This window comes from Heteronotia binoei, chromosome 5, assembly GCF_032191835.1.
Source record: "Heteronotia binoei isolate CCM8104 ecotype False Entrance Well chromosome 5, APGP_CSIRO_Hbin_v1, whole genome shotgun sequence".
Classification (NCBI taxonomy): Eukaryota; Metazoa; Chordata; class Lepidosauria; order Squamata; family Gekkonidae; genus Heteronotia; species Heteronotia binoei.
Window position 1 is genome coordinate 84,259,131 of NC_083227.1, and position 24,281 is coordinate 84,283,411.

Here is a 24,281-nt window from a genome sequence, read left to right on the forward strand (position 1 = left end):
GAGCACACTGGGAATAAGTCTGTGGTAATGGATTCTAAAATTGATTTAGTAAAGGAGTGCTTTGACTTTTAATTTGAAGTAGGAGGACAGGAAAAAAAGGATACAACTAATTAAAGAATGTAATATGGAGCTTGAAAAAAAGGTGAGAGATTTAGTACAGAGCAGTGGGAAGCGTTAATCAAAGACGATCTCTTACTCTGCAAGGGGGGAAAACTTTTCTTTCACAGTGCCCTTGGTTTAATTTCCACTTTGCCAGGAGAGCACAAAGAGTTAAGAAAAGAGTACTGTCCCTTAAGATGCTGTCCACACACTGTAGAAAGATCAACACACTCTCAACAGGACGTGTACATCTCAAAACTACACTAAAGCCCATTTTAGCACCAAGTCAAGTTTTATTTAAAACATTTCTAACCCACTCTTCTTCAGTACACATGACTCAAGGCATCTTTCATCTCAACTGTTCCCCCACCCCTACTAAGCCCGCTCTTGACAACTCTCCTACTGTCGTTGCTTAATTATCTAGGTCTTCTTGTCCCATATTTACTGCCCCAGTCCAATGCATTATCTGGAAGTGACACTTGGAAGAACACATCCTGATATTCTATCATCTTCTCATATGGACACTAGTTGGCCTTCCTTCTTAAAGGACATTATGCAGGAGTAAATTTTACTTATCTATGACATTTCTTACCTGCCCTTGTGTCAAGTGAATTACAGTGGTATATGGTTCTCTTCTCCTCTGTTTTGCACTTATAACAGCCCTGTGAGGTAGTTTAGGCTGAACACATAAGACTGACTCACGGTCATCTGGAAAGCATCACAGCAGAGCTGATGTTCTAGTTCAATACCCTAATCACTGTACCACACTATGAATACCTCTCCCCCATCATCTGAGATTGGGACTTTATCACAAGGAAGGGATTGGGCTTGATCCCACAGAGGATCATGACATAACATGTAACTAGCAGACATGCTATCTCCTGTATAACATGACTTGATTAGGGTGGCTGATGCTTACACTCACAAACAGTAATAGTTCACTCATCCAGTACTGCCAGCTCACTGCCAGATAGCAATAAACTGCCAGCCCAGTTCCTCTACATCCCTACTGAGTCAGCAGCACAAGCAGCACTGAAGCAAAGTATGTTAGAGAAGGTAGATGTGACCAGGTACAATGGCTTGGAACCCATGGAGGGCCTTCCCTAGACAAAAGGCATTTCCACTCACAGATTGCAGCTTTCTCACACACTGCGGCTCAAAAGGCCACTTCAAAATGCTGCTTCTGGGGGACAGGGGGAGGGGGGAATCAGGGAAAGGCACCACATCTGCAGAAATTTTCCTACCCCAACTTCCAGCCCACCCCACTTGATACACATTATGGTCTGGGATCTGGTCAGTTAATCTCTTTGTCCCAGACCCTGCCTTAAATGGGAGCCAGCATGCTGGACAACAGCACATTGGTCTTTTCCATATACTTCCAAACAGGAAATGACACAACTCATTTTCCTGTACAGGGCCAGAACCAAAAGAGAAAAAAATGTTTTAAAGATATCCTCACATAAGAAATAAAGCTCTATACAACAGCCAAATGAAAGATTAGTTGGGGTATTCAAGCCTCTTTTTATCAAGATACAGCTGGCTCTAAGTATCTGAGGAACTGCCTTTGAAGCAGCACAAACATAGATCAGAAATTAGGATCAGTTAAAACAAATTGTACATAGATTGGGAAGAAGCAACTACAATATAAAGTGATTTAAGATTTCTGCTGAATCTAGGCTAAGTTAAAAAGCAATTGCATGCTAGGTACTATTATGAGAAGTTTTGCTGTTGCTCAGAGTAATTGTATTAACTATGGATTGCTAACTAGAATATGATTTGATCTGAATTTTGAACAGTTTTCCATATCTGAGCGCCTCTCTGAACACTTCCCTGGATCTTGCTAGCATCAATAAAGCTTTCATATTAGAAACTGACTTCACCACCAGCGTATAATGGAAAGGAGCTCAACTGTTTTCCCACCTAAAGCTAGTTATCTAAATAAAAATCTCTGGTTCTCTCAATGACCACTATACATGTACTCTTTATTTTGCATATATGTAGTGCAGGAGAAATAGGCAGTTCCAGTATTGCTTGAGAATATTTTAAGAGTTTTAAAATAAGGGGCTGGAAACAAACTATGGAATAAATACACAGCAAGCGGCCAAAAAAAGAGCACGTTTCAAAGAAAGCAGCATTCAGAAATGGGAAGCAGCAATAGAAAAATGTAATAGAAAAGCATATACTGTATATCAGGTTGACAAATACCAAATAATTTGATTGGGAGGGCTCCAAAAACTTGCCAACTTTTGTAAAATCAAGATAAAGAGTCATCCAGTACACAAAGAATACAACTCCAGAAGGGTGTACTCTGCAAGGTATTGGTTAATTCCTTCTTCCCAAAGGAGGCACCAGGGTTTAGGTCTGGAGCACTCCATGGACTGCCTATTACAGTTTTCTACCTAGAACTCTTAATTAAGCGGGGAAATAGTTCAGGCTGAACTATTCTGAACAGGTGTTATTTATTATTCTCTTTTTGTACATTCAGAAATAATATTTTTCCTATTATACCAGACAATCGACAGTTTTCACAAAGCACCAACAAAAAGCTGGCTGTGTATCAATGAAGGCTGGAAAAATCCCAGGTACATTAAAGCCCTTGCCCAGTTCTTTCCAGACACAACACAAATTGTTTTTTATTGACAAGGACATCAACAAGGTCTCATTAGCACATTTTCTTTTTGTTACTGTTTACAGCATGTGAAGTTCAGTAATTGAACCATTTTTCCATAATAACAATGCAGAACTGATAACACATGCTGTCATTCCACTTTCATGGTTCCAAAAACCTGCCAACTTTTGTAAAATCAAGATAAAGAGTGAGTCATCCAGTACATGAAGACTACAACACGAGGAGGGTGTACTCTGCAAGGTATTGGTTAATTCCTTCTTCCCAAAGGAGGCACCATGCATTTAAGTAAACAGCATGCTTCCCCAACCAGGTAAGAGCAAATTCCTACTTAAAACCTAGGAATCAGTACTGTGGCCACATCAAGATAAAACTGAATTGCTGCCAGTCTGTAATATGGATAGATTTTGACACTGTAGCTTTCTGGATTGTGCTTTTTGTGCTGCTGCTCTAGAACACAGTTTTATGCACTTTCTATATGGATCATGCACCTTGACTTCATTTCAATTGTGCTTTTTGCACTCTTGTCGAAATCACATTTTAGTCTGTGTTACTGAGTATTTTTTAAAAGGTGGTACAAAATAATTTAAATAAATACAGCAAAACCACATAATGAAATTTGGAACTCTCTTTTTGACTGCTGTGTTTTTGAGCTGACAAATATAAGGAGTCTGTCATACTGGTATCCTATAGCCTCTTATGCCAGGCAATGATCCATGTGCCAGTGTCTTCCAGTGAGATATATGGCAGCATGGGAGTTTGAATGCATATCTCCCTGGTCCAAAGTTCCAACTGCACCATATTTACTCCTGAACTCTGCTATCTTTTCCTTCACCTGAACAGGGCTTTTAAAACCAAGAAGAGACCAATCAACCGGTAAATGATGGAACTTGGCTTTTACTCCATTTTCGCTTGTTACAGAAAGCATTCAACAGAATTTACAATGGAATTCAAATTAAAGTTATTAATGAAAGCCATTTAAGCCTTCCCATTACACTATATTGAGATGAAATGGCATTTGAGAAATTTTGATTTCTTTTCTCTTGAACAGACTTTCCCCATATTCACTACACTCCTCCCTGTCACTTAACAGAATTTTGCTTATTCCCAAATTATTTCCTACAGAATCCAGTTAGATGCAACAGTAACATACATGCACTTTTAGGATAATGTATTTGTGACCTGCTTTTAGCTGTCTGCCCATGGAAGCAGTTCAGGATTTTTCCTACCTTGTTTTCCACCAGTGAGATGAGAATCTGTTCCATGATGCTACTACTGGCAGGAACTGTAGTCTGAATGTGGCCAATTATTATACCTATGGCAACTCGGGAGAGCTCGTAGCTGAGATTTGTGTTTCTGCGGACAAGCTCAATCAATTCAGCACCTATTGTCTTCGGCACAGATACTGCCAGGCCAGATGATTCCAAGGCCACAGCCTCCAAACCAGCTGTCTTCTTATCTTCAAGGCAAAGGGAGTTGAAGGCTTCTAACTCTGCAGAAGCAGCTGGCATGGTCCCCTTGGCCTTCATGCTCTTCTCTTCATTTTCATTAAGAGCCTCTGTTTGCACGGGAGGCTGAGGGGCAGCCCTTTTGGTCTGGGGGGATTTGTTTGCACTCTCTTGCTTTCTTTGAGTGACAGGACTAATATCCAAGCTGTGTGATATCATCGTGTGTGCACTTCTGCTGGGAACAGGGGGAGGGGTGTTGCTGGGGCTGGGAGTAGCAGTTGGGAACGCTGACTCTGTAGAGCCTGTGTACAAGGTATCCAGTGAAGTTGTGCTTACAGAAGAGGCACTGGAAACTGACCCAGAGGTGATTTCAACTGCATCTGAAAGGGAACAATTAAAATGTCTCAGCAACAGCATCAAAGGAAAAGGAAGGGAATACCACAAATTGCAGCAGCCAAGTCCATTAAGGAGCTCATTGTGCATGCTACTAAAGTAGTTTAACTCCTCTTCCTGGCTCACTTATCTCAAAGAAAAATTGTATTAACTCTCTCTTGAGTATTCCTGATTGCTAACCTCCTTACAAAAAAGGGAGAAAAAGCTATTCTACAGACATTAATTCTCTTCAAAGATCTTAGTGTTTTGTAGAAAAAAAATATTAACTTGGAGGTGGAAGAGTCCCGCCCCCCCCCCCCCAAAAAACAGAGTTAGATATTATTTTTCATGTGAATCTGTTATTCATACATCTGTCATTTTTGAATAATTTATCTCTTTTTTTGAAAAAGAAATAAAAGAGAATAGAAAACTGGCCAGGAGTTCGACCATACTTGGATGAAAGCAGGTACTGATCATTCTCTACCCACAGCAATCTAATCAGTGGTCTTCAATCCCTGGGTTGGGATTCTTAGATGATAGGCAGAGCCCTTCTTGTAGTGCTGTGATCCCCTACTGAGCTGCTGTTAGAAACTGTGAGCCGCTATTGCAGAATGCCACTCCTGGCAAGGGCATGGCATCTCTGGCCCTTCTCTGCAAATATGCGCAAAGTAGCAGTAAGGCAAAGCAATAATGGGCAATTCCTTTTTAATAATAATAATATTATTATTTTTAATTAATATCCCGCTCTCTCCGCTGAAGAAGGCTCAGGGCGGCTTACATGGCATAAAATGCAGACATTACAATAATACAATAATAAAAATACACTAGTTACATAGCAATTATATTACTCAATTAAAATGTACTATTACATTAAAACCACCTAATGAAAATTATCAAATTTAAAACCAACAAATTAATTCGGTGCTACAATCTCAATGTTACTCATCTTGACACGATTTTTAGCAGGAAAGAATGCAACAGCGAAAGATTCAAAAGGTCTCTCCAAACATGACTGTCCTAGTCTCTTCCTCACTATGGAACACCTCTTTGTCTCAACTTGTGTTGCCTGTCCCTGGCTCTCCTGGTCTGCTGTCCACTTTCCTGGGCACAAAGATATCAGTAACTTCCATTCCCTCCTTTTTCTGTAACATAGTTGAGACAAGACTTGCCATATGCCTGCTGCTCAGATAATTCCATGCTGCCATGTAGGAGTTAAAGGTGAATTCTGGTTAGGTTGAAATCCCCTGATGGGATGCTGATTAAAATGCTTATCCTAAAACAGATCAGGGATTTTTCTTCAAGAGTATTTTTGGGTGCACTTGTCTTAATTCGAACAGTAAGTATCCTGAATTTCAGAACTAGAAGGGTGAAGGAGATTCAGCAATTAAAATTAACTTCCTCCAGACAGGAATTCTCAAGCTTATTACAAGTGGAGTCTGACCATCAGCAACCACCAGGCCCAGCTTACACCCAGCTTTGTATTACTGTATCCTTCTGGCTTTCCACTCAAACTGATTTAGAAGCAGAGGTGTTTGGGATGTCCACGATGACTGAGGTAATTTTCCAGGAGGCTTAGAGTTCCTGGGTACAATAATTACAATGCCTACCCTCATCAGCACAACAAAGCTTTGGGGGAAAGGACAGAGGGCAGAGAACAGGCAGCTCAAAGGGAAGGGTTGGATAAGGGAACTTGAGCACTGACATGCTCCCAGTGTCTTCCTCAGGAATACAAGGAGGACCAAACTTTGGAACATGCTCAGAAATTTCAGAATTGGTTTTCAGAAATGGAAAAGTCCTTCATTATAACTGAGCCTACTCCGAATCAAAATGAAGGGTGGACATATCCATAAAAAGCTGACCTAAAGCCTGCATGGTGAACAAAGTTATAGAAGCTGTAAAAGGTAAGATTCCTTTAAGTGGTGGAAAGCTAGTCCAAGTGAGAACACAGGCTGTGCCAAATCAAATGCAAGACTGTGATCAGGCAGGCAAAAAGGGACTGTGAGGAGCATATTGCAAAAAACATAAAGACCAACAATAAAAATTTCTTCAAAAATATTAGAAGCAGGAAACCAGACAGGGAGGCAGTGGAGCCCTTGGATGACCAATGGCTGAGAAGCTGAATGCATTTTTTGCCTTCGTCTTCACTGTGGAAGATGAGAAGTGTTTGCTTACTCCAGAACCGCTAATTTTGGAAGGGGTGTTGAAAGACCTGAGTCAGATTGAGGTGACAAAAGAGGAGGTCCTACAACTGATAGACAAATTAAAAACTAATAAGTCACCAGGTTCGGATGGCATACATCCAAGAGTTCTGAAAGAACTCAAAGGTGAACTTGTGGATCTCCTGACAAAAATATGTAATCTTTCATTGAAATCTGCCTCCATTCCTGAGGACTGGAGGTAGCAAATGTCACCCCCCCCCCCTTTAAAAAGGGTTCCAGAGGAGATCCAGGAAATTATAGGCCAGTTTCTACCAGGAAAGTTGGTTGAAACCATTATCAAAGACAGAATGACTAGGCACTTGATGAACATAAGTTATTGAGGAAGACATGGGTTCTGTAAGGGAAGATCTTGCCTTCCTAACCTGTTACAGTTCTTTGAGGAGGTGAACAAACATGTGGACAAAGGGGACCCAATAGATGTTGTTTACCTTAACTTCCAGAAAGCTTTTGATAAAGTTCCTCATCAAAGGTTCCTTAGTAAGCTCGGGAGTCATGGAGTAAAAGGACAAGTCCTCTTGTGAATCAAAAACTGGCTAATTAATAGGAAGCAGAGAGTGAGTATAAATGGGCAATCTTTGCAGTGGAAGAAGCAGTGCGGTGCCGCAGGGCCCAGTACTGGGTCCAATGCTCTTTAACTTATTCATTAATGATTTGGAGTTGGGAGTAAGCAGAGAAGTAGCTAAGTTTGTAGATGACACTAAATTGTTCAGGGTGGTGAGAACCAGAGAGGATTGTGAGGCACTCCAAAGGGATCTGTCGAGGCTGGGCAAGTGGGCATCAACATGGCAAATGAGGTTCAATGTGACCAAGTGCAAAGTAATGCACCTTGGGGCCAAAAATCTTAATTATAAATACAAGTTGATGGGGGTGTGAACTGGCGGAGACTGACCAAGAGAGATCTTGGGATCATGGTAAATAATTCACTGAAAATGTCCAGACAGTGTGCGACTGCAATAAAAAAGGCCAACGTCATGCTGGGAATTATTAGGAAGGGAATTGAAAACAAATCAGCCAGTATCATAATGCCCCTGTATAAATCGATGGTGCGGTCTCATTTGGAATACTGTGTGCAATTCTGGTCACCGCACCTCAAAACAGATATTATAGCACTGGAAAAAGTCCAGAAAAGGGCAACTAGAATGATTAAAGGGTTGGAACACTTTCCCTATGAGGAAAAGTTAAAACGCTTGGGGCTCTTTAGCTTGGAGAAACGTTGACTGAGGGGTGACATGACAGAGGTTTACAAGAGTATGCATGGGATAGAGAAGGTAGAGAAAAAAGTACTTTTCTACCTTTCTCACAATACAAGAACTCATGGGCATTCAATTAAATTGCTAAGCAGTCGGGTTAGAATGGATAAAAGGAAGTACTTCTTCACCCAAAGGGTGATTAACATGTGGAATTCACTGCCACAGGAGGTGGTGGCGGCGGCGGAAGATGGCGGCGAGCAAGGAGCTCCGATGTTGAAGCTCCTGGAGTAACACCAAATTTTTAACTATAATATCGAACTACACCCTCTGTAACTACCTATGCAGTTTAACTAGCAGCTAAAGAAGGCGAGGGCGATTTTAGAGCTTCGCCCGGCTCTTCATTCAAAGAGGAAAGTGACAAGAAAGTGCTTACCAGCGGGGCCAGCACTGCGGTGGTGAAGGACGGCACGGCCTGGGAGTGCGAGCCAGTCGGGGGCCGTGGGCTAGACGCTGAGGCGGTCGGGGCCGGAGTGTGGCAGACGAGACCAGGCGAGCAATGGGAGTTGGGCATGGACTGTGCATTGTGGAGTGAACTGTGAATTGTGGAGTGGCATGAGGCGGGAGCGTTTGAGGCTGGAGCGTGAGCAAAGCCCGGAGGAGCTGAGCGATGGCGTTTGGCGAAGCTGCGGGAGAGGGACGAGGCGAAGTACCAAGGTAGCTGGGCTACCAGTGGGACGATGGCCCCTCCTCTCTTCTTCTCCACTCCTCCCCCCCTCCCCCCCGGACGTTGTAGTTAGGGGTTGTAGATAAAGAACAGGGGGGAGCTGGAACAGGCTGGGGAACATCAACAGTGGTGAGGTGACCAGAGGACGCCGGCGGAGACGGTGATATCAGCAGGCTACTGGGCAATTCTGGGTCCCTGGGGGTGTAACCGCGCAGCTGGAGGGACACAGGGGGGCTAGCACCTCCCTGGGCCCCCGGTGTTGTGTGAGGGCTGCCTCAGGTTGCCAGATAGCACAATAGTACACTGCACCTCTGAGTAAGACCTCGCCCCTCCTTCCCCCCCCCCCATGAGAACACGCGCACTTACACAGACATTGCCCAAGAATGAGAACAAGTTCATCTGTACTCTATGGACACTGACGCACTTTAATAACAACAACAAGAAGAACACTGCACTTTAAGGCTATCGTCACTTTGGAAGCAACAGCACTTTACCTATTTTTTAAGTCTCCTACCTTTTATTCCAACGGATTTTAACTACCAAATTTTTAAATAGAATTGGATAATTATTTATTGGTTATTTAAATGATATTTATTGATTAGCTAATTGGAGATTTATTTATGGCAAACTAATTAGAGATGGGTTATTGGTTGGGGAAGGTTTTTATTTATGGAGCCAACTGAAGTATTAATTTAATTATTGTTAGCTAATGAATTAGAGATTGATTGGGGGAGGGATTAAATTAAATAACTATTAGTTACTGGTAGTTGGCAGTTTATTGGTTGGAGCTGGGAGAGTGAAGAGCGAATAGGTATAAATATTCTGCCAGTTGAGGGGCTGGTGGTGGACACCAGTAGGAAATGACGGGCCTGGGGATTCCTGTACTCCTGGGGAGGGGAAGGTATGACGGGGGGAACAGGCAGAATTATAAGGGAAGGAGGCTGAGACATGACAGTGCTCGGCCACCTTCCAGCCTACGTCCCATCCCGACGGTGACAGGTAGTGGGACCAGGCGAAATTACTTGCCTCCGTCACTGGTGTTATGTAATGCCAGGTCCATCAATAATAAGACCGCTACCCTTCGGGAATTCCTGCTAGAGCAGGACGTGGACCTGGCAAGCGTGACCGAGAACTGGGTGCGTGATAGGGAGACTGTAGCTCTCACCCAGATGGCCCCCCCCGGGATACTCGGTCTTTCACCAGTCGTGGACTAGTGGGCGGGGGGGGGGGAGGAGTGGCACTATTCATATGAGAGGCTTACTCCTTTCGGGCTCTCCCGGTCCCCGAGATCAAGGGCATTGAATGTGCCGGTCTGATGTGGGACGTTGGGGAGGGGTTGGCGATCTGGCTGGTGTACCGTCCGCCTAATGCACCGGCTGGCGCCTTATCATCCCTGATGGAGGCCGCGGCGGGCTGGGCGTTGGAGTGCCCAAGGCTTCTGGTCTTGGGTGACTTCAATGTTCATGCCGATGACGCAGCCTCCAATTGGGCGATGGACCTGGTGTCATCCATGGCGACACTGGGACTCTCCCAAATTGTTACAACGCTCACCCATCAGGCAGGGCACATGTTAGACTTGGTCTTCGCGACGGGAGTTTTAGTGAACAATATTATTGCTAAAGCAGTGCCATGGTCAGATCACTATGCCCTCAAGGCTCGTGTGGATGTGCCACCCCAAACCTGTTTAGGCGGAGAGCGTATTTTAGCTCGCCCACGGAGCCTGATGGACCCGGAACAGTTCCTGACGGCGCTACAGGATCCCTGGCCCCCTGGCGATTCCTTGGATGATCTGGTGGAGTCTTGGAATGATAGGCTCTCCAGAGCCATCGATGAGATCACACCTAGGCGTCCTCTGCGCCCGCGTTTTAAGCCGACACCTTGGTATAATCAAGAGTTGTGGCAATTAAAACAGGGACTCAGACGACTAGAGAGGCAATGGCGGCGTACTCGAGACGAAGCGACTCCAACATCGTATAGATTATGAAGTCCTATGAGATGGCAGTCAAAATCGCAAAGAAAACATACTTTGCGGCTAAGATTGTGTCCACAATTTCGCGGCCGGCACAACTATTCAATATAATTTGGAATCTTACAACGCTGCCACAAGGCAGACCAAATTCTAACAAATTGGAGATTGGCTGGGAGGCTTTTGCGAATTTTTTTACGGATAAGATCGTGTCACTCCGCCGCGACCTCCCTGCCATGTTAGAGACAGTTTGTGAACCCGAGGCACCGTGCCTGTCTTCGGATCATGTTCTGGATGGTTTCAGTGCTCTCAGCCTGGAGGAAGTTGACAGGATCCTCTTATCTGCACGCCCAACAACTTGCAATTTGGACCCATGCCCTTCCTGGCTGATTAAATCCTGCCAGAGGGAGCTTAGATATCCTGTACGGGATATCATAAATAGATCCCTGAGGGAGGGGCACTTTCCAACACCGCTTAAAGAGGTGGTAGTCCGCCCCCTCTTGAAAAAAACAACGTTAGACCCGGCCGAATTGGCACACTACTGGCCGGTTTTGAACTTGCCCTTTTGGGGCAAACTTATTGAAAGGGCAGTGGCGATGCAGCTACAGAGTTTCCTGAAGGATGCTTCCGTCCTTGATCCCCTTCAGTCCGGCTTTTGCCCGGGCCATGGGGTGGAGACAGTGTTGGTTGCCCTGGTAGATGACCTTCAACGGCATCTGGACCGGGGCAGCTCAGCGGTGCTGATGTTGTTGGACCTGTCAGCAGCGTTCGACACGGTCGACCATCAGCTACTGACCTGCCGCCTCGCTGACGTGGGGTTTCAGGGGTTGGCCTTACAATGGCTTTCCTCTTTCCTTGAGGGTCGGCGACAAAGGGTTGCGATTGGGGGTGAGCTGTCCCAGAGACACACGCTTGATTGCGGAGTGCCTCAGGGAGCGGTTCTCTCTCCGATGTTATTTAACATCTATATGTGCCCCCTTGCCCAGATTGCCCAAAGGTATGGGCTGGGTTGTCACCAGTACGCTGATGACACCCAGCTCTATCTGCTTATGGCCAGCCGGCCAGCCTGCATCCCGGAAAACTTGGACCGGGCGTTACAAGCCGTGGCCAGGTAGCTCAGGCTGGGCGGGCTGAGGCTAAATCTGGCGAAACAGAGGTCCTTTGCTTGGGTCGTTGTGGTCCGGGAGGGGAAATCCCCCTGCCAGTTTTTGACGGTGCGCCACTGACAGCGGCGCACAAGGTCAGAAGTTTGGGGGTACTATTAGAGCCTTCCTTAACGATGGAGGCTCAGATAGCAGCCACTGCTAAATCCGCATTTTTTCATCTTAGGCGGGCGAGGCAGCTGGCTCCTTTCCTGGAGCGTGACGACTTAGCAATGGTGATCCATGCAACGGTCACCTCGAGGCTGGACTACTGTAATGCCCTCTACATGGGGCTGCCCTTGTGCCAAACCCGGAAGTTGCAGTTAGTGCAGAATGCCGCGGCCCGGTTGTTATTGGGGCTCCCAAGATGGGAGCACATTCGGCCAGGGCGCTGGACTCTGCACTGGCTGCCAATAATATACCGAGTTCGGTACAAGGTGCTGGTTATTACCTTTAAAGCCCTATATGGTCTAGGACCAGCCTACCTTAGGGACCGTCTCTCCCCACATGTTCCCCAGAGAGTACTGAGATCGGGATCTCAAAATCTGCTTGTTATTCCCGGGCCAAAGGAGGCCTGCCTGCAATCCACCAGGGACAGGGCCTTCTCCATAACGGCTCCTTTCTGGTGGAACCAACTGCCGGAAGAGATGAGGGCCCTGTGGGACCTTGGTCAGTTCCGCAGGGCCTGTAAGACAGCCCTCTTCTGGCTGGATTATAATTAACTGGCATTGGAAGCTGAGTGTAGTACTGATAGACCGCCGTTATATGTTTTATATGTTTTATTATTCTACTGTTTTAACTGTGTAAGATGTTTTAAATTCAAATATGTTAGATTTTTATGTGTTGTGAGCCGCCCTGAGCCACTTCGGTGGGAAGGGCGGGATATAAATAAACTTGAACTTGAACTTGGTGGCAGCTACAAGCATAGCCAGCTTCAAGAGGGGATTGGATAAAAATATGGAGCAGAGGTCCATCAGTGGCGATTAGCCACAGCATATTGTTGGAATTGTCTGGGGCAGTGTTGCTCTGTATTCTTGGTGCTTGGGGGGGGGGTGGCAAAGTGGAAGGGCTTCTAGCCCCACTTGTGAACCTCCTGATGGCACTTGGGGGTTTTTTTGGCCACTGTGTGACACAGGGCGTTTTCGCACAGAGCTTACCCCGGAGCGACGTCCCTCTTCACCGCGCAGCGTCTGTGCGGATCTCGCACCAACTGTTCCGCAGAACCAGGAAAAGCCACGGCTTTTGCGTTGCTAACGTAAACTGGTTTTTAGCGGTTTACATTTGCGACGCAAAAGGCTTGGCACTTGGCGGCTCTTCCTGGTTCTGCGGAGCAGTTGGTGCGAAATCCGCGCAGACGCTGCGCAGTGAAGAGGGACGTCGCTCCGGGGTAAGCTCTGTGCAAAAACGCCCACAGTGTTGGACTGGATGGGCCATTGGCCTGATCCAACATGGCTTCTCTTATGTTCTTAAACAAGCGTACTCCTCCATCTACAAAATAATTCTCTACAACTTAATAGGAACATAGCTAGGAACAGTTCTTTATCACACTTTCAATGTGCTGTGGACTGCAGATTTCAGCCTGGCATTAAGTGTTCTAAGGTATTCCTAAGGACCCAAGATCTGTAAACATAAGTGTCCAGACACCATGGATACAGCAAAGAACCTTTAAAAGTCAGAAAATCTTTCTATGGCCAGGAGAAGTGACTTTAACCACTCATCATAACTCTTTTCTTTCCAATAATACTGGAACCCCATTCTTATATTCCCCTCTATTATTGTACTGCTTTGCAATTAAGGTAAAGAATTTAACCTTGAATGGCTGCCATTGTTAACTTATAATTATCAGTTTTGTAGAAACAGAAAAGGTTTGCTGTCTAGTGTCAAAAACTAATATATTCGAAAACTCAGTTTATTCTCTTCAGTAAAACTTGTGAAACCCGGCTTACCTTGCACATTACCTTCTTCCCCCTTTCAACTGTCAAGAAACCAAGATAACGGCACAAATCTAATACTTAAGGTAAGTTCAGCTTATTGGTATTCTGCTAAGCTCTCTTGCTTAAGATTTTAACTGAGCTTTATCTCTACAGAATTCTATTGCTTCTCTTCCAAAAACGGAGGGTACTACAGATACCCTGGTCCTTTCTGCCAGCTTTTTTGTAGTTAGGAAATAAAGTTTGTACAGTGACATAATGAGCTTTCTGATAATGTTCTTTGTACAAGGAGGAATAGTATAATAAAAAAACAGTACTCATTTACCTTACCAGTCTCTAACTTCACTCATCAGTCTCACAAAGCCCACCAAAGGAGAATAGATCCTGCTAGTCTATCCCCATGCCTTCCTTAAAGAGTTTTTTAACTGCTAGTGAAGTACCTAAACGTTCTTTTGTGTTTTATACTCAAGGCACAAGAGCTAGCAGTATCTCTGAGCTCCAAAAGTGGCTGCGTATTTATGAAGGAAACACTAGAAAACTCTCAACAGCTGGTCTCTTCTATGCACAGTGGACTGAAGTAGGCTATCTGCAACTATGCAAATCTCCTATTTGGTCCTATGAAAACATAACACCTAACCGTGGTTACTATTTCTTAACCAAACTTGTACATTACAACTCATTCTGGTTACTTTGGGAAAACTTAATTTGGTCACAGGAGACCAGGGCTTATCCATAGTCAGTCTCCCCCTTCAGCTAATCTTCAGCAGAAGGCTGGCCCTTCAAGAATGCATTCTGGGTTGGTCCTAATAAAAGGTATTACTCCTTGTTTTTGTGTTTGGTTTCACACATAGCAAAGTGACTTTTTGAATAATCTTTCATGTCCAGGTGAGATTCTGTAATTCTCTTAACATGCCTGTTTAATCTATGCTTAGTAAGGCATGCTTATCATCTTCTATTTGCCTTCCCTTAGATGCCTTCAGGCAGAGCCATTTGGAATTTAGGTTAGTAGTTTTTTCCCTTACATTTGCAATTAACTCTTAATAAGAAAAAAAAATGAAAAATGCTTTTTTGGGTGTAATTTATTCTAAAACTTCCTTTACAAGACATCCTGGCTTTGGTTGGTGAAACTGGTTCAAGGGTTATATTAGGAAAGGGATAAGTGCTAATTTTAACTGCAAAAGTCTGCTATGAACAATATTTGAAATACAATGAAAATTACTTGAAATAAGATGAAAATTGCAGACCAATCCTATGCATGTTGATTTGGAAGTAAGTCTCATCAGTGCAATGGAAATGACATGTAGGAAAAAAAGGAAAGGTCCCCTGTGCAAGCACCAGTCATTTCCAACTCTGGGGTGATGTTGCTTTCACAATGTTTAAGAAACATACAATTAATGCTTGATCATTTAATAGTAAAATGGCTGATTCATATACATTTACTTGTAAGGACTGTTTTGAAATGTTAGTTTTATTTAATCCACACATGTGCAGGCAGGTGAGCTAGCAAAGGTGTTGTGGACATGACTGAAAGGCTGCTATGACACCTCCCTGTCCACTTCCTTTAGAGGCAAGATTTTCCTTCTGGTTTTCTTTCCCTTTTTGACTGAGCTGCCCTAGATATCTTTTTTCTTCTTCCTGAAGAACTCTGGCTGTCCCACCGTGCTACTGTATGATATTTTGGCTGTCAGCTCAGTCCAGGAACCTGAAGGAAGGATCAAGAGTCCCCTTTAACTTAAATGGGACTCAAGGCATTTTGAAATGCAAAATTAACAAATTATTTCATTCAACCTAGCGGGTCTGGTGAAATCAGGGGTAAAATTTCTGAGATAACTCAATATAGATCTGTGAAGTAAAACAGCATATGCATGGACTTTGCTTCATATCTTTCAGGCTGAGAGTTTCATAAGCTTTTAACAGTGACTCAGTACCATTAAGATGAGAGGCATTTGTTCCAGTGTTTCCCAGACACTCTAGTACACTTTGAGCATTCACTGACTCTTTTGGTTTCCAGAAGGCTGGTACACTCATTCCAGTACCCAAACCCTTTCTCTAAACACACCAGTGCTCTTCTTGAGTTTTATCTGACTTAAGGTTTTACAAGGCAGTTTCTCACACCACCAGACCAGGGATCTCTCTTCAGAGCTATTTTCCGGTTTTAACTGGGTAGGGAAATTTCTTCTCTCACTATTAGATCTACTCTATTTTCCTGGCATCAAAGGGAGTCTTTGCACAACTACCCACTCTTCTTTTCCAACCTTCCTCCAGTTCTTCCAGCCATGTTAAACTGTTCTCAGTCAAGGCTGAATTCCAAATGAATTCTCCTCAGCATCCAGAAACCTTTCTTTCCTCAGCTGGTGCTAACCAATCAGATTTCTTGAAGCAGCCTGTAACTCAAGGCTCTCTGGCTCTGTGAGGAATTAACCCTTCACATTCCTTTACCTGTTTATACAGCACTTCTAAGCTTTTAAAAGTGCAGTCTGTCACAGCTGCCTTTAACACAGTGAAGCATTACCATGAAAACCAGAACCATCAATAAGGATTGCAATGGCAATAGAAATTCCTCACCTCTCCAGTCGTTCTGCTTGAAAGATGATAGGCAGGTCTTTCTGACGTCTTCCTGCACCTTCCATTGAAGGGCAAGAGCTCACTTGGGAACCAAGCCTGTGGTTCATTTGGGATATCAACAAATCATGGCCAGGCATTATGGCTGCACTGGGCCTTTGTAAAGAAAGCAGCTCTGACAAAGATTATCCAAAAAGGATTGTTTCCCAGGTCCTATGAAGTGCAGTGAATAGCTCATGCTTTAGCTACTCTATCCCCTTAACCAGCAACCTCCTCTTTCAGGAGTCATAAACGAACCAACTTTTATGCATGTGAAGAGCTGCCTATTCTGCTATGCAGAAGCTGCTCAGTCCCTATCCAGTTTTAGCATGTAGACCTTTAGTATAGAAGCCCCAACCAGCTATTTGTTATTGCTTTGTAACCACACAACTCAGTATATTTATTCATTTCTATTTGCTTCACTAATTCTTTTCCAGTTTGTCAACACATAAACTGCCAACACATGTAGCTGATCTGCCCTCTTGGCACCTTTCCTGAGAATATACCAATTCCATACATCTGAACAAAGAGCAGGATGGGCTGGTGCTCAGAAAACTGAGTCTTAACTGAGACTTCCATCACTGCATTATTAGTGGGCTCCCCCTGGTGATATATGGAGTTATCACATCCTGGTCAGGAGACAGCTAAGCACCCTCTTTACACCTGGCTGTTCTACTCCAGATAGATTTATCCCTAACAGCACGCATTTTTGCAGACTGAAGAATGAGAAACACTGTGTTGAAGACTACACCTACACTTTAAAGGCTGAAGGTAAAAATTGCAAATATTTAGCATTCCACAGGGGTGGCCAACGGTAGCTCTCCAGATGTTTTTTGCCTACAACTCCCATCAGCCCCAGCCATTGGCCATGCTGGCTGGGGCTGATGGGAGTTGTAGGCAAAAAACATCTGGAGAACTACCGTTGGCCACCCCTGCCATAGCCCCATTCCCAGAGGGTAATAAACCAGGAGTTCATTGAACCAGTACATTACTTCCACTATGCCATCTTATTTTCATGTCACACACCTGCAAAACTCTTTTCCTTACTTTTAATAGAGGCAGCTGTCTGGATATTCTTGCGTTTCTCTGGTGGTGGGGGAGTAACAGGAGCTGAACGGCGTGACTGTGGTGGGATCTAGAGGAAAACAGTTTAGAACCATCAAAGGCAGCAAACAAGAAAGACATTTGTCAGGGAAAAAAGGTTATTTTCAATGTAGGCAGCATTTTGTTCCAGTATTGCTTTTATTCCTTAGAATCCTTATTGCTCTCACTCCTTAGAATCCTTGAGAGGCCAGCCATGTTAATAATAATCAGCTTCTTACAAAAACAAGGAAGAAACTCTGAATATGTTGCTTTCCTCCCTCCTGATGACAGGAAAAAGCAGCATGTTTAATTGCTATGTTCAGCTGTGCACTGTACTTGCATTTGCCCAGGCCTGTCAAACATGTACGCTTTATGTTGCTTTTAGCTCCTCCACAGAGGCAGCAAACCATGTGCATATTAAATGCATCTGGAGTGATCCATGCAACAAATTATCATCGCAAAGAGATAACGACAAAGATTAGAGGCATGGAGGTTTTCTTCACATTAATGCATTCAGACCAATTTTTACTTAGACAGGAAAAACCTTAGGTTAGACAAGGCCACTTACAATGCTGCTTATTCCCTGCAGAGACACTTGCCAGGAAAAGCTTCCACAGACCTAAGATCCCTACAGCTAGCATGCATCCAACTTCAATGTGAATAAACAGGTTTGTAATAACGATTGCATAGTGTGATATGTGAAGGGGATGGGCACAGGCTAGTCCAGACAGACCCTTACAACTCTGACATTAGCTTCCCAAACAAAAATCCATAGTTTAGGAGCAGAGAGCCTGCAATACTTGCCAGCAATACAATATTCACACAAACCAAAAGGGAAAGATAACTTAGAATGCCAAAAGTAAAAAAAACAACAACTTTGAAGATTAATTACCTGAAACGGAGAAGCTATTTGTGCATTTATATACACACCGTGAGTTCAAAAATGCCCCAAGATCTTGCAAGACCAGAGTTCGCATTGTAAGGCTGACTAGCAACCCCATGCAACTGTGGTGGGTTTTTTTTAAAGTAAGGAACAGCTGTGAGGAAGGGGAAAAAGCAGTGGCAGAAGGAGTTGGGGAAAGGGCGTGACAGGCAGTAGAAGGAGGGTAGGAATAACATGACAGCAGAAGCGAAACAGGCAGTAGGAAGAAGAGGCAGGACACTGGGCCAGGTAAATTAAAGTATTAATGGTGCAAAAGAAGAGTAGGTGGCAGGTGGCAGAAAGGAATAAGTAGTAGCAGTGAACAAGATTTCAGGAAGTAGGGATCAGGGGAGGGGGTAAATGGGATTTTGCTCTCCCTTGTGAGTTCCTCATGGGAGTGCTACTGGAGCCTTCTCTGTCATTGGAGGCCCAGATAGCAGCCACTGCCAGATCTGCCTTTTTTCATCTTAGGTGAGTAAGACAGTTGGTTCCCTTCCTCGGGTGCAGCGACCTGGCAACAGTGATCCATGCTATGGTTACCTTGAGGCTGGACTACTGTAACGCCCTCTACATGGGGCTGCCCTTGTCACGAATCTGGAGACTACAGCTGGTGCAGAATGAGGCAGCCAGGCTGTTATTGGGGCTCTCCATGTGGAAGCACATACAGCCGGGACTGTGGGAACTGCACTGGCTGCCAATAGTGTACCAAATTCGCTACAAAGTGCTCGTTATTACCTATAAAGCCCTATATGGCTGAAGACCTGCCTACCTTAGGGACCGTCTCTCCCCACATGTTCCCCAGAGAGTACTCAGATCTGGAACACAAAATCTACTATTGATCCCCGGGCCAAGGGAGGCAAGACTAAAAATCACCAGGGAGAGAGCCTTCTCAATCGTTGCCCTCTATTGGTGGAATCAACTACCGGAGGAGGTCAGAGCCTTGCAAGACCTCGCCCAGTTCTGCAAGGCTTGCAAAACAGTATAATTCCCGCTAGCCTTTGACTGAATTCCTGCCATTGTAATACAAAGGACATTTAAGAGCACTGAACACCATTGGAAATTAACAATCTAAGCACCAAATTGTTTTTAACTATTTTATTGAATACTGTATTATTTTTAAATATATAACTAATGTTATTGTGATTCTATTCTCTGTGAGCCACCCTGAGCCTGCTCCGGTGGGGAGGGCGGGATATAAATCTAATAAATCAAATCAAATTGGTCACGTGCTTGTCTCTTAAAACCATGAACAAACCATGGCAAGAATACCAAAAACACTTTTTACTTTGGAGCAATTCATTTGTAAATGTAAGTCCCACACTACAGGTAGCACAAGAGATTCTTGCTTTTAAAAAAAAAGCTACCACCAATTGGGTGGGAAAGAGAACTGATCTGTGCTGTGGGAGGGAGTAAATGGGGAAACATTATATCAAATCCTCCAATTTCTTCCCTTGCAAGACAAATAAAAATGGGGGGGGGGGTTCTTTGGGAAAACAGCATGGGGAAAAGTAAGATTCTTCCTTCCCACATGCTGCAACTGCAATTAGGGTTTATATATATATATATGAAAGCCTGATCAATGACTGCCCATAAGCAAGCCTTTAGGTATAAAGCAAAAGGGCATTAAGTCAACTGAATATTCAAACCCAGCAGTTCTTTATGTTCAATATATAATCACTAACCAACCCTACACCACTCCCTGCAAATAAAAACAAAATTAGGTCAGAATAATATTCCAGCAACGACACTATATTTATGATAAGCACCTATGACAAACATGCTTATATCCAATGAGATCTTGTGCCATATCACCATCAGACATCTTCATTAACACATTTGATTCCTAGTTGCTATGTACCACTCTAAGGACCTGAGGAGAAAAATAGGATTTTGGATTTGTTTGTTCACAGCAGTGTGAGTAATATAAAACAATTCTTTTCAACTGGCTGTCAGAAGCTATTACAAGTGGGGAGAAAGGGCATTCTAAAATCCCAAATGCCTATTTGCCCCCAATATCCCACGAACTGTAGAATGTCCTCCCCTTAAGAGTCACTGCTGAAGTCACTTGCAGATATTTCATTCCATTTACAGATTGCAGCAATGCAAACTCTCAATTACATTAGACATGAAGATGGCCTCAGGCCAGGGGTGGCCAAACTGTGGCTCAGGAGCCAGATGTGGCTCTTTCACACATATTGTGTGGCTCTCAAAGCCCCCACCACCCCGTTAGCTGGCTTGGAGAATGCATTTGTCTCTTTAAATCACTTCTCCAGGCCAAGCTGCTTGGATAATGCATTTTAAAGTTGAAGTTGCTTTCTTTCCACTTCCCTCCCTCCCTGTCTCATGGCTATCAAACACCTGATGTTCATTTCTTGCAGCTCACAAACATCTGATGGTTATTCTATGTGGCTCTTACCTTAAGCAAGTTTGGTCACCCCTGCCTCAGGCAGTAGAATCTATACTAGTAAAGGATGCAGATTTGATGGTGATGATGTTAAATTTGCAGGATTGTTCTTTGCTGATAAGAGAGAAAGTTGTTTTTACAGAATCTGCAGTGATGTTAATTTAAGGAAGATGTTCAAAGGTGATATTCAAAGCTCTCAAGGTGATAAAGTATTTCCTCAGTATTGTGACAAAGGTTGGGAGTCCATCTCAGGATATAATTATATATAATTATATATTATACAACTAGATATATCTAAGTTAAGCCTAGTTGTTAAGTACCAATGAATACATTTGCAAAATTCTTCTTCCTTTCCTCATACTAAGGAAGCTATTTAGCATATTATAGTAGTAAAGTTGCAATATGTTATGAAAAAATATTGCAAACATTCTTTCCATTTATTTAGCTATGTTCTGGCTATATATTACCAGGTATTTTATAGAAAAAATAAATCATATTTGTGGTTACAAGGAATTAGAAATTGCTAAAGGTTTAGCATTTGGCTATCACAATCTGAAACTTTCCCCAGAAATCATGTCACTTTTTTCAATGTAAACTGGAGTCCTTAAGATTCTGTGTCTTGCACACTGCACCGTGGTGCCTTGATGATGGATAGGTTGTGTCCTCTATTTCCTGAACCTTCTCTCTGCCTTCCACTATCATCCTTTTTATCCCTAGCACAGAACTGTCAGATAATTACAGCTAGCACAAACATTTCTACAGAAGTGTCTAATGAAACCAGAGCTGCCTCCTGGGATCCAGTCTTTATTCTGAGAGTATTCCAATGCTACCCCAAAGTGGTGAGATGCTTACCAGGATTCAACAGGATCTAAATAAACACTATACTTGTTCACTTAGAAATGATCATTTTGGACTGATCATATTTGATCAGTCCAAATAAATCTCACAGCTGGGAAGAAGGGCACAAAGGATGCCTTTCAAAACTTCTGGCAAAGTGCTCCTTCCATTCTGCCTGCAAGCCTCCTGACTAAAGCCAGCTTAATATGTCCATGAACTAACTTTGTGGGTTCTAAAAACTGCCTGATCTGCTGCCCTTGATCATTATTAAGCAGTTCTCCTAGACTACTGTATAATTTCATCTGAAATCAGCTCAGGACAGGGCTCTCAATATACCATTTCCCAATATACCATTGTACCATTTTCCACAGAGTGTCTCGATTTGACTCTTATTTATCCTTTAGTTACTGATTAAAATCTGTGTAGCTGTCAAAAAGCACTGCTTAGGCAATCCATTTTTAAGTGAGGCACAAAGTCTTACAGATAAGACAAAGACATTTAGTTTTGCATAAACAAGGGTTATTTTTAACAGCATCACTTCTCGAGGTGATAAAGTATTTCCTCAATATTGTGACGAAGGTTGGGAGTCCATCTCAGGGTATATTTATACATACCAGTAAATGTGTTTCCCAAACACATGTTTGCCAGGTTAACACAAGTGCACAGACAGGAGGGAGAGGGAAGCTTAACCCTTCCCTCCTAGCGTTCTCCCCCTGTAACAGCCTCCTGCCTTTACACTAACATTATGAGGCAAACACAAGGCCAGGAACATCATACTTCCTTCCCCTCATGCTGTTCCATTCTCACTTTTGGAGTTAGCTTGAGTTTCTTTTGCTACTGAATCTTTCAAACACTTTTTCCCTATAGCTATTCTTTGGACACCCACCACAGCCTGGGAAGAGGCGAAGAATCAGGTTAGCTTCATGCTGGGGTTTGCCAAATCCCAAAGAAGAGCCAATGAGATAAGAAGGAGCCTGTAAGATGAAATACAGCAGCAAAATAAATTTATCTCAATGCCACTCTGTTGCCATGGGTTTCATAAAACAAAGACTACACTGTCAGTCATATTCTTGTACTGGTGGAGGGCAATTCTTGATTCTCTCAGAGAACTAAATGCTTCAGGTTAAAAGTTGTAAATAGGAGCATCCAAGCTTTCCCCGATTAGGGATGTGCAGCTGGATACTAATGACCTGATAAGATGCCAAATATTGCAAGCACTGGACTGGCAATACCCAGTACCACTGCTGCTCCTTGACATGATTTCTGATTTCAGTATTACCATTCCAATAATGCTGGACAGACCTCATTTTAGGCAGGAGCAGAGCTCTGGACCTCTAATTTTTATTGTGCTCTTTCTTCCTTAAAATTCCCCTCCCCCCAGAAATACTTGTTTCTGGGCTCCATTGTTCAAACTGTGAGAATTTTGCTGAACTCTTAAGATCTGACAAACTTTCTAATATTTTCCCCTCAAAAAATAGGAAAATAACTAAAACATATAAAGCAGATCGATGGAAGTTTTCATCATGCCATTGTGACCACACAGGATAAAGTAATTTTAAAAGTATGATGGGAGTTAGGTTTTATTATGACAATTAAAATCCAAGAAGCATTTTAAGGTAGATGCTGAGCTGATATAATTTAGTACACCTTCCACTGATGTCAGGGGGTGTATGGCATATGCAAATGAGTTGTGCTAATGAGCTCTGGCACCTCTTTTTCTACAAAATGATCCCTGATCCTGGAACTGGAAATCCTGCCAGGGAGGCAGGAGTGGCTAGGGAGGAGGAAGTGCTCCCCAGATGATTAGCAGTGCACCTGCCCTTTAACCTTCAAACAGCAGTATTTTTAACAGGGAGGTCAGGTTCATCTCACTTGAAGTAATTGCCTTTTAATGTAAATAAAGAGTGGTTCACCAGCTCTACTGCCCACAGGAAAATATCCTTAACCAGCCCCATGCCTAGTCTTATCTGTTGTGCAAGAACCTGCCTTTGCACCATTCCAATCTTTGAGATGGGCCACAGCTGCTTCTGGTAGGGTTTTTCACTTGGTGAAAGAAGGACCCCCCAGGCACAGTTTAGGCCCACCCACCCCCATCATGATCTGATGCCTAATACAGCCTAGAGGGCAGAGAGAAGCCTGCTTACGATTTGCTACAGAGGTCTACATCTCTCAGTATCCCCGCTGTCCCTCTGATCGGGTGAAGAAGTTTCAGAGGGAAAACTAGACCAAGAGGGGTGGGACCTGAGAGGAAAGCATACATAGGCTTGGACTGGAAAGGAGGTTTGGTCTCTCTGGAAAAGGCTGCAGGACAGAAGACTGCAGCTGGAGAGAGTTCCCTCACCCTAAGGAGGTGGTAAGTTTGGTAACAGAGCAGAGAATGTTTAGCAAGTTGCATTAAGGCTTTTCTTTTTGTTTACCTTTACTGTTTATATATTTCACTGTTGGAACTAAAGTTTTTTTATTACCCACTTATTGTTTGAGCACTGTAAATAAACTGTTGTTGTTCAACTGCTTGGGTTCTTGCATCTCCTTGGTCAGTTAAAAAGATAGTGGGGTGGTTGGGTGCTCTGGGCCCTCCCATGCAGTCCCACACCAGAGTGGTGGCAGGGCCCATCCCTCTCCCTGCTGTGTAACACCTCCATTCTTCCACTGTTCTGCAGGGCAGGCTCAGCCTTAAAGGGACTGACACAGACCTTGGGCTGACAGTGGGGGAGGGG

The 24,281-nt window shown here is 43.7% G+C and overlaps 1 protein-coding gene across 1 annotated transcript in view; it reads right to left on the bottom strand.

The window, feature by feature from the left end:
* Positions 1 to 24,281, bottom strand: part of NCKIPSD (NCK interacting protein with SH3 domain) — a 148,546-nt gene that overhangs the window by 44,536 nt on the left and 79,729 nt on the right. The window contains exons 4-5 of the mRNA XM_060239717.1: positions 17,366 to 17,453; positions 3,955 to 4,553 (exon numbers count right to left, since the gene is read on the bottom strand). Coding sequence (XP_060095700.1) covers positions 3,955 to 4,553; positions 17,366 to 17,453 — 687 coding nt within the window. The remainder of the gene's footprint in view (positions 1 to 3,954; positions 4,554 to 17,365; positions 17,454 to 24,281) is intronic.